Source organism: Cupressus sempervirens, chromosome 2 (genome assembly GCF_028749045.1).
Source record: "Cupressus sempervirens isolate cs-2001-9-10 chromosome 2, ASM2874904v1, whole genome shotgun sequence".
In the NCBI taxonomy this organism is placed as follows: Eukaryota; Viridiplantae; Streptophyta; class Pinopsida; order Cupressales; family Cupressaceae; genus Cupressus; species Cupressus sempervirens.
The window spans coordinates 59,886,697-59,898,539 of record NC_143119.1 but is presented as its reverse complement, the minus strand read 5'-3'; the positions used below and the strand labels follow the sequence as shown (position 1 = coordinate 59,898,539).

Sequence of the window (11,843 nt, the reverse complement as noted above, 5' to 3'; positions counted from 1 at the left end):
GCCATCAAATCATTCTTTTCAGACACAATTTGCCACATTATCATTTTTAGCTCAATGCCACCATAGATTTTTCAGCTGTCTTTTCTTGATAAATCATTTTCTTGTTTCCAATAGGTAGTTATTACAAAGTTGGGTTCGGGTTTGGATTTTGAATTTGAGATCTTCAAAGTTAAGATTGTAACCAAATTTTGGAAAAGGGTTAAAATCTTAAGTAACTTTTGAAAAGTTATGATCAAAACTCTTAACTTTTTGAAAGCTAAGATTCAAACTCTTAACTTTTTGAAAGTTAAGATTGCAACTTTAACAATTTGAAAGTTAACATTCCAACTTTAACTTTGCACAACTTTTGACTCAGGGGCTTAGATTTCAAAAATTCAAAATGTAGGATGAAGCTGGCAAACAATTGAAGGCTTTTAAAAACATGAAATCACCCAAATTTAAATAAATTATTGACCATTTTCATGTCAAAAGTTTAATGTTCTTTTGCTCACTTTTGACTAAAAATGATGATTTTTTTATGAGACTAAATACCAGGACGACACAATTATATTGGTAGATGATGCAGAAGCATCCTGGGTTGCCTTGTTATCCTGCTCATTTTTGTTCATTCTACATGTGGATGCTGAGTTACTGTAGCTCCAGTGTATGCCAAGTGACTCTTCATTCCCCAAGTTACCCAGTGTATGCCAAGTGACTCTTCATTCGCCAAGTTACCCAGTGTATGTCAAGTGACTTCATTCGCCAAGTTACCTAGTGTACGCCAAGTGACTCTTCATTCGCCGAGTTACCCAGTGTACGCCAAGTGACTCTTTATTCGCTGAGTTACCCAATGTACGCCAAGTGATTCTTCATTCGTCGAGTTACCCAGTGCATGCTAAGTGACTCTTCATTCGCCGAGTTACCTAGTGTATGCCGAGTGTCAACATTTGGACGTGATTTCTGCGAGCCGACTTGCGGGATTTATTTTGTTCGCGACATTTATGTTAAGATATTTTCTTGGGATGCGTCCAGACCATTGTTGGGTTGACCTTCCTCTTATGTAATGTTCTAGAATAATCTGTAAGCCATTTTGGCAAGTATATATAGAGTATTTAGGCTTAGAGTTAGGTAAGTTTTTGGGAAGAAGATTAGAGAGCAAAACTGAAAGTGCAAATTTGTAGTTGGATCTTTGAATGTGAATGTATTTGTAATTGGTCGTAACCTAGAATGCCTTACAGCTGGGCATGTATGAAGATATTTTGATGAATCAATACAAGTATTTCACTCTTCTTCCTCCTTTGGTTGTTGTTCTTTGTGTTTGCTTCCGTTAACTCTTGCAGGGTGGCTTGGATAGCTGGTTGAGCCTTTGGCCCTATTTATTCATCCTTTTTCCTGTGTCAACAGAGTTGCATATGGTGACATGAACTATCTGGAATTTTATCTTGAACTAGGTTGCTTGCAAGTATAACTATTTAACCAACATAGCATATATAGCGAGAATTTTTAGCTAATATGATCAATGACCCTTGAAATTGTGTGTGCCATCTCCTCCTTTCTAAAAAACCCAAGATCTTGCAGGTGTAAAGTTTTGTGCAACTAGATCACAATGTTTTGTTAGCTGAAAAATTTAAGGTCCTCGTATAGGAAACTTGTTAGCAAAAAATTGAGGATACAATGACACATGGATATTGGAGGTGTTGGCTCCTGAATTGATAGTTTTTTAATAACCCAATGATAAGAGCACATACACCTAGGGGCAGTTAATTCTCATGTACAACGTACCTATTCAGACACTAGGGCCAACTATAAGGCTATTTACTCTCCTTCTTCTTCAAGCTCTGCAAGACCTAGGCAGGTGAACCTCAGATTCTTTATATTGTACCAGTATCAAAGCATATAACTGAATCTATATAACAGATAAAAACCCTTGAATCTTCTATGCTTATGAAAACAATCATGAATATGAAATCACTACTAACATAACCTATGAATTTGATAAACTAAGTGAGGTAAACTTCTTTTCAACTCTTCAACATAATGGGAAAAGACATTTGATTAATGATGTTGAATATCAACATAACCCAGGTATGCAACAACAAGAACATGTACTCTCCAAGTTGATCAGTCCCTTATCCATTAGGCATAAACTAAGTCAGAAACATACACCGGGACACTTAAAATATACTCGTATACCCAGTTATCAGATCTATCTATTCACCTTGCAAATGGACATCTATCTTCAAAATGAAATTCATAATTATCAAACGCTTCTATGATCCCTACAATTTTGTCAATGCATATCAAGCAAATTACTCAAGTCCTTGACCCAACAAAAAGATATACAACGTTATACAACTTCAAAACCAAGCTGCAACTGGACAATATGCACCTTGTACATAGTTAACAGAAAACTAAAAACCCATAAGAAGGAGACAAATTTCAGAATGAACCTTTCAATAGAGCTCTGCGTTCATTTCCTTGAAATTGTTACATCAAGTGTATGCAGAGACTCAGAATACACAACAAATGACTGTATAATCTAAATGCTTAAAAAGAATTACAATACTGTTCATAACAGAGAAACTACTAAGAATGGTATCATAGTCATGAAAGAAGATTTCAACCTAATTGGAGCCAATGAAGTGGTCACACATCAATGAAAAATGTCCAAAACTAGAACCCTTACAATGAGAAAAGAAAAAGAAAATATAGACTAGAAGAGATGCCCAGATCTGAACTAATTTTGCCAAGTGTCCACATCAGAATCTTCCTTCTGCTACTGTAGAAACTGTCTCTTCCTTCCTCTACCGACAATAAAAAATTGATCAATGTTGTTGCAAAAATATCTTCTTAGAATAATCAGAAGACCTCCTTCTGAAGGAAAATCAGATACACATCATAAAGTACAAGAGCTTCAATCTGATCTTGCTTGTCTTCTACCGCTCTTGCCGTGAAACTCCAACTGCTCTCGCCGACATAACTTTATCACTTCCAACTGCCCATTTAAAACATTCATTCCAATTCTTTATTGTTGCCAGTGGATCTGATTCTATCAAAATCTGATCATAATCCTAATTGTATTCCATTTGAAAACATCAAACCTACATAAATACTAAGGATGCCTTGAAATTATAAAACTATTTGTAGCTTCTTTCATTGAAGACTTGTGTAAAATTTGATTACAGAAATGAAAAGTTTAGCTTGTCCCGGTTCCGGTGGTATATTATAGTGCATATTTTAGATAAAAACAATGTCTCTGGTGTTGATTTGAAAAACTATGCCCTAGACCATGAACAAAGCATTATAATTGAAAATTTGAAAATATATTATAGTCTAAACTATATGATATCTTAAAGTCAATTCAAAATTCTCAACTTATCAAAATGCATGCAATATTCAATTTATTTTATTTTAATCCTTGCCCCCTTGCCACTTGATGCCACTTGTCATTTCCCCATTTGCCAAAGTACACACAAGTGAGCCCCACATTTCCTTATGCATAATTTAAAACATTTGAAGTTTTTAAATCTTCCCCACCTGACGCTACAAACTCACAATGTTGCGATTTCACAATGAAATCATATATCATAACATTAAAATTTCCTTTCCTCGACCACACGACATAATATATCATAGCATCGTGAGTCAATTTTTTGCAGCTCCCGACCACACGAAGTCCCAAACTTACGACAAATCATGACATCTCAAGCCTCAATTTTTAATCCCCCAATCTCAACTGAATTTCGTAGCTTGTTATGTCTCTTGGTTTCTCCTTCCAATCTCTCAACTAGTGTGAGCTCATTACTCCTCAACCTTAGACTCATGAACTCACGATCCAATCGTAACATCTTAGCTCTTCTATCTTAGACCCCTGATCATACGATGACATCGTAACATCAGAACTCTATCTTTCTCCTTCTTGTAAACTTACAATGAGACTCTCGATCATGCCTCGAGTCCCCCTTTCCCTCGAGCCCATTTGGTCAAAATTACTCTACTATTATCACCATCTGGCTGTAGGCAAGCCCCACCCCACAAGCCCTCTGTCTTAAAAGACTAGTGTGTTGTAGGCACCTCCTTATGGTGTGTGGGTGTATAAAACTACTTGTAACTTCCTCCACACAATGAATATGGGACAAAACAAATCTCATACCTTTCATAGTTGCTCATGCATCCCTTCGTGAGGGTTATGATGATTGGAATGAGGAGTGTGAGAAGGGACACTTTCCATCCTATCACACCACGAGAAATTTTTGCAAAGAAAACTCTCCATCCACTCCTGTCGCAGACTGCCTTGCTACTGCCATGGATTGTTGTTCTGCAGTCATCTCCCTTTTGGCATGCCATGGAGCTTTGTTTTTCTCCTCTTCGCTATTGAGCTCTACTCCTTAATGCCGTGGGTGTTTAGCATTTTGTCTTTACCGTGGTTGTTCAGCTCTAGTCATGGACTATTTTGGCGCTCTTGTCATCTTTGCTCTTCCTTGTGGTTCCCAAGCATTTACTATCGCCGTTAATTTGGGCATCCCTATATGATCTAGAATGTTATGAAGTGTTAGAGCCGTCAACCCTTATCCCATGTCCAACGACCAAGTTGGTCAACCCTTTTCTATGCTTTCTTTAATGACCTCATAGGCATTTCACGTGAATCATATTGCTCACGTAGTTATAATTTCTTGGGCTTGTTCCATATGCTCTCACAATCTATATGTGCCAATTCACTATATGTTTGTGCCTTTGTAGTGAGGACCACGCCTTTCACACATACAATGCCATTCATCATGCATCGATATATCTTTTTGTTTACACCAACAGTGGTATAACCGTCAGAGAGCTTCCTGCCCGTGGCATCTGGAGAGGCGAGCTTTCAACTTTGTATATTGACCATATACCTTCAAAGTAAGGCTTCTCAATATTCTTATATTCATGTGTTGCATTTACATGATTTACTTTGGAATATTGCACACCAAATACTTGCTTCCTTATTTTCAACTCCTTGTATGAGTGCTAATATTTTCCAATACCTCTGAGCAAGAGCATGACAACACTGTCATTTCCTAACCTTATATCCTTTCCCACTCTTGCAGAATTGGTCCTGACTTTAAAACTTGAAACCCCCTATTTCTAACCAAACTCGACAACATGCTGAAAATCCCAAAATTTAAAGGACATTTTGATGTGCTCAAAGGTGTTGGAGAACATGGAGTCCTCAAGCAATAAATGGTGGGCATAGATACCACCTACTAACCCCATCTCGTGGCACAAGTTATATTTGGACAGAGCCAAACATAGCTCCTCGATAGATGTGATACCAAGAGGAAAGTATTTAACACATATAGCCAATACATAAGCTGAGATTTGTGTTAAATCATAGACATTGGATGCAAAGATAAACAAAAGTTACCACGCAAACAATGCCTAGGGAGAAAATGGGAGAGAAGACTTCCTCACCAATAATGGTCCAAAAAAAAAACATTTTGACAAGCAAAGCAAGAGATTGATCCTCTTCTCATTACATACATGCTAAGACGAGAAAATATCTTAGGTTTTGCCTTTAATTTGAGCCTTCCACATATATGTCTCTCATGTCAAACTTCATAAACAACAACATGAACGTATGACTTATCTGGCAAGCAATCATGATAATATGGTGAGCGTCTCCATATCTGCTTGAAGTTTTGCTTTATAAATCTCTCTATGGAGACACCACATTATAATCCTTCTTGGATCAAAACTAGTGCCTCGCCTGTATATTTGGAAAGGTGCATCCATCCCTGATACGGCTTTGATTGAAATTTGACCACCGATTGATAAGTTAAAACCGAGTTTACCTTGTTGTTTGCAAATTGTGATTCGTTGACAAGAAGGCCTACAAGCTGACTTTAAAAACTAACCAAAACACTTGACTGAGCCCGAAAATTGACATGTTGATTCTTTGTTCCACATTCTTGTACCTTGTTAGATTTCGTCTCATGACGACTTCAAGGTTAAAAGATATTGATCGTCAAAGCTACCTTTGTGAAATTGCCTACAAATAAACATGTTAGATAACCATAAAATGCGTTCAGTTTTGGCTTTGAAAATAGGTCAAACGGGTACTTGAGGGTACAAAAATTGGGGCATTGGTTCATTGTCACGAGGAGAGTATGGATATGTGATTTGGGCTCATGACGAATAACTGGATGCATTTGAAAAGCGTGCAAAGTGGGGCACTCAAAATTGCAAGACTGGAAACATCAGTAGGACTGTGGTTTTCGCAAATGGAATGGACTTGGGAAGGTGTGCAGATGGATTCATCAAGACTTAAAAACTGACACACTCGAAGTATTTTCAGAATAGAACGTAGTGGTACAATCCATTTGCCCTCATCTATCACAGATTCAGAGTTATGACATCTTGAACAGGGGCGCTGATCAATCTGCACCTTTTTTACACCAGTAAAACTTATAACTTGCACTCGGAATCACATTTGAAAACTAATCAAATGGATTCATCATAGACTCAAAACTGAAAAATATCAAGTGTTTGACCTCTAGGATGCAGTGCAAAAGGAATTTTCTGATTTCGATCAACTGGGTCAAAGTTATAGCTGGTCAAACAAAGCCTCTCGAAATTCTACGAAATATGCATCAACATGACAGCAGTAAATAACCAACTATGGAGGATTCAAAACCTAGTCAAAACATATCGAAATGACTTAAAAACTGAAACATAGGTTCTCTGATATGTGTACTAAACACTCCCAAAGCGGCGAGTCATGAAACATAAACCAGGTGCAAGATATTCAAAAGAAAACTAGGCTTCCTATTGTTGTTTGATACTTGCAAAAATGCAAATCTGAGCATTGCTCAAAATGAAACTTCATAGAATGACTCAAAATGACAATTTATTGTCATAGGACGCATGGACATATTGAATGTAAGGTGTTAGAAGCATAAAACACCTCTTAGGCCTTGAAACAACAGTCGAGTACACATGCACAAAAAGCGCTTATAGGACACAAATGGACTCAAAATTTTGGAATGGTACTCAAAATGAGAATGCAATTTTGAGTCCCATCAGGAAGGTCCTGTATATCAATTAAAGCTTTGATTTCTTTATTTCCAGGTTTTTGTGCTAATTATTTGCCTTGCTTTACAAACACAGTAAACATTATGTTTTCCAAAACTAATCTGTCACAAAATAAAGATACCTTTGCCATGTTATACCTAGGAAGCTGGAACAGTTTACTGAGTAATACAAACCCCGACATTCAAAGAACACTGTTGGAATTTCAGCTTACTTTTTCTTCATAAACTATTAGTAGTTTCATTCAGATTGCAAAACAAGAGAAAGGGTATTTGCTTATATTCCATTGGAAACTATGAAAATGTCTCTTTTGCCTTGCACTGTCATCTCTATGTTCAAGCAACTTCACTTATAATGACCTTGTTGCAAGATGCATATAATCTTAAGTTCATTAAATTTGATAGACAAGTAAAAAATGAGGAATTGTGTCATGGCTTGTCCAGTAACGTTGTCAAACAATTAAGGAGCCTTAATTAATAAAAAACAGATCTTATTGAGGCAATGATGGACGCTAAACTATAGAGAGCATCCCATGCTCTTAATGATAAACATTGTCTAAATGATTCTCGAGTCTAGATAGAGATCAGTTAATGACTAAGGTTGCACACAGACATATTTCATAACATGAAGGATATCAACCAAAATGTCAAAGAGCAGTACATCTCACATAATCTATTCTCCACTGAGCAATGTATTTCGCATAATTTATCATCCACAAGCATTCTCTTTGCAGAAGTTGATGATAATAAACTGCTATTGATTTCAGGGAGCCAAGTTTGTTCATTTTGGGAAATTTGCTTATTCAGTTCATAAAAATACTTCTTGATAATAGTAGTTTTCATCAGCATGAGAATCCCTATCTCCTTTGGGATGCTTACAAGATTTATATTATGAAATTTATGAATATGAAAGGAGTGCAAACTCTTTTATCTTTTTTACAATGTTTATGTAAATAAAAAATGCTACAAAACTTTGTTGTTAGAAGTTAGAACTACAAGAGATTTTCTATACATTTGGTAATGCTGTTCTGCATAGCTACATAAAGTCTTACCCGAGACATCCCAGAGAACAAGTACTGTGCAAAACCTCCATTTTCCATATTTTCTCCGGTATTGAAATAGGATCTGATCCCTGCACCCAAAAAAATTGCAAACCGCTCAATAAGGTATCAAGAAGCGTCAAATCTCATGTAGAAGACCTGTTAAAAGCCTTGCATAATCCCCTGTTTACTAGATCTGAGGTAACAGCTGAAATCTTTAACTTTAGCACCTGAACTCTTATTCTCTAAACTGAATGCAAACTTTCCGACCATATTTTCCCATAATAGATCCACTAAGGCCATATAGAGCAACCTCTACAATGTACACAGGATTCAAAATCTGATAAACATTTTACAAAACCTCTGTCAATTATATCCTTCTTGAAGTGAATATCCAGATTTCCACATTCTTTCCTATTCAATTATTTAACAGTTCTACCATCTCTGTTATAATCTTATTTGCTTCTTGTAGATTATTATTTGCAAAAAGCGAATTGATAAGAACACTGTAAGTACTGAAGTCTGGTACTAAGCCCTTCTCAACCATTTCACCATAGATTCTCAATGCATCGTGCATTTTACCTTCACTGCAAAACCTGCCAATTGAGTCCATAAAATATATTTTCATAGTGGAGGAGTAACCATTCCTTTTAATTTCATTTACAGTTTCTTTTGCAGCTTGTATATCAGATTCCTTTTTCATAATTTCAGAAAGCAGTCTGTTCTGATATAAGGTCGTGTTGCCTTCCATCTCATCCTTGAACAACCTACCGATTTCCAGAGAATTGCTATAAGTTGCATCCCTTAACTCCAGTTCTCTTAACATAGTTCCTGCTTCCAGTATCCTTCCTTGAAGACAAAGGATTTTAATGTATTCATCAAATGAATATTCAACCGGAGGCTCAACCAATGACTTATTAGTTTCAATGAAACCCCAGCTTTTGCAATATTCAGACCATAATCCATGGCGGGTATGGACACCAAGAAGTAAATTCCTGTCAATCATTTCTTCCAGAAGTTTGCTCGCTTCTTCCATTCTCCCCTTGTGACAAAGCCCTTGGATAATATTGCTGTAACTGAAAACATTTGGAACAATACCCTTTCTCCCCATTTCATGAAATAATATTAGAGCTGCCTCCACTTGACATTTTTTACAGTGACCTTTTATCATGGCATGACAAGTCAAAGCATCTGGCAAAACATTATGGTTTTGCATTTCAGAGAAAAATTTGGAAGCCTCTTCAACTTTACCTTGCTTGCAGTATCCATTAATCATTGAATTATAAATAATAGCATCAGGAACAAATCCCTTATCTAACAATTTCTTGAAAATTTTGTCTGCATCTTCCAAATAGCCTTCCTTACAGACACTGCATATAAGAGTAGAGTAACTTACAAGAGTTGGAGTAACACCTTTTCTCTCCATTGCATCAAATAACCTGAAAGCTTCTACCAGGCGGCCAGCAGTACAAAGTCCATCAATAACTAAATTGTAAGCAAGTACATTTTGAACACTACCTTCAACCTGCATTTCTTTGCAAAGTTCTAAAGCTTCAACCACGCAGCCTTCCTTACACAAATCACCAACTACTACCGTATAAGCATCTGTAACTGTTATTATACCCTCTTTTAGTGCTTCCCGCAAAAGCTTGCATGCTTCTTTCATCCTTCCTTCTCTGCACAGCCTATTAAGAAATAGCGAACACCAAAAGGCAGTCTGCAATGAACATTTGGCATCCATTTCATGGTAGAACCTCAAAGCACCCTCCGTGTCATGTTCCTTACAAAATCTAGAGATAAGAGCATGATAAGTTTCCAAGTTTGGTAACATCCCATTTTGCTGCATTTCGCAATGCAATCGTAAGGCTTCTTTAATACTTCCTTTTTTACAGTTTAAAATTATCATAGTACAGTACATATGAGCATTAGCTGTAAAGCCTTTCTCTATGGTTAGTTTAAGAAGATTATTTGCATCTTCCAAACTACTTTTCTTGCATAGACATTTCATAAGGGCGTTGAAACTATATATCCTTGGCAGGAGACCTCTCTGTAGCATTTGAACATGCAGCTTAAGAGCCATATCTATATCACCCATTTTGCAAAGGCCACTGATAAGAACACTGTAGGTGGAAGCATTGGCTTCAATACTTTTATCGTTCATTTTGTCAAACACTTTCAAAGCAGTCCTCATATCTTCTTTACACAAGTAATAGATAAGCATGTTGTAAATATTGGCAGCAGAAATCAAACCGTTTTCAACCATATCGTCCAGAAGTTTGTCTGCATGTTGGTTTCTACCATTCATGTAGAGTCCCGTGATGAGTGACAGGGAACCGGGAATACTTTGGTCAATGCCTCTTTTTACCATCTGTCCTTGCAATGCCAAAGCACCTTCCACATTGCCCTTTTTACAGAAGTGATCTATAAGTAACGAATATGTTTCGGTATTAGGTACATGCCCTTTTTCCATCATCTCGACATGCTGCTTGAGTGCTGCACTAAATTTACCATGCTTATACAGGGTATGCACTGTTCCATTTTCTTGGCATCGGGGGATGCCACAGTACAGATGCGATTGTAGTTTATGGAAAAAACCGTGGCCAAAAATATGGATTCTGGCTTCGGTTTTAGCTTGGATTGGGAGAGCTAAGCTGTAGGTTCGGTAGTAATGGAAAGCTATGGAGGGCCTGTTGAATCTGAATTTGTTTAGCATGTGCGCTGTTTTTGCGTAGTTCATGCTATCCTCTACACTTTCCTACTGCCTTTCCCATCCCCCAAACGCTTTGGAGACTTCTTTTTTATTTGCTTTGTAGAAACCTTTCAAATGATAAATGACAAATGAATGAAGCAAAATGACAAATGGATGCGAAAATGTGATATCAACATCCATACTTGTTAGATAGTATTAAAGAAATAGAGAAATTTGTCATGGAAAAAGTTTGCAATATTATATGGACAAGGTACATGAGGCGGAAAAAATCTTATTACATTAAAGAATTTAACCCCACTTCTAGTTATGAGAAAAAGGCCTATATAAGATCATCTATTAATTAGAGAGCAAAAATGTTGATAGTGCAACTCATAACTAGTTCACACCGGCTGCGATGTGAAACTAGTAGATGACAAATTCCAAAGGAAGAGTGGGCAGACATAATGTGTCTATTTTGTAATATGAGAGCGGTAGAGATGGAGCAACACTTAATCAAAGATTGTTTGGCATACAGCGACATCAGATATGGTTATACAAATATATTATTGAATAGGGACTTAAACTACTTATTCAAGGAGGATCAAGTGAAGAGAACGACTCTGATTATCAAACTTCAGCGAAAGAGAGACAACTTAATCAAAACTCTGCAACTAGATTAGTTTCACTCCTACCTTGGGGGGGTGATCGTGTGGGTCCCATAGGCTACTTTAGCCTTGTGAATGCTATTCAAATCTATCATATCATATCATATCATTTCCTAGATATTTATAGGTTACGACCTACTAGCTTCTCCACATATTTCTTAAGCTTAAAATTAATCTCTTACCTACTTAAAAGTTAAAAATGCACCCATCCCCATATATTTTATCATTTTGTGTTTGATTTAGTAGAATGTGTAAATATGGATATTTTAAACTAAGAAAGGATTGTATGCTTAGTTTTGTTTGAATTTTGTATATAGACTTTTTTTAAAAAAAGAAGAAGAAATTTAAATTCATTTTATTATATTATTCTTTCTTATTACAATATTATATCTAATTATGCCTTTAA

The 11,843-nt window shown here is 36.5% G+C and overlaps 1 protein-coding gene across 1 annotated transcript; it reads right to left on the bottom strand.

Moving 5' to 3' along the window:
• Positions 1 to 7,819: 7,819 nt before the first annotated feature.
• On the bottom strand, positions 7,820 to 10,889 carry LOC149571054 (uncharacterized). The gene has a single exon (XM_089812626.1). It carries the CDS (start codon positions 10,818 to 10,820, stop codon positions 8,502 to 8,504), a length of 2,319 nt encoding a protein of 772 aa, XP_089668752.1. The 5' UTR covers positions 10,821 to 10,889; the 3' UTR covers positions 7,820 to 8,501.
• Positions 10,890 to 11,843: the final 954 nt, after the last annotated feature.

Bases quoted from the DNA above. Each gene is read 5' to 3' on its own strand.
- LOC149571054 (XM_089812626.1), bottom strand. From the start codon at position 10,820: ATGAACTACGCAAAAACAGCGCACATGCTAAACAAATTCAGATTCAAC.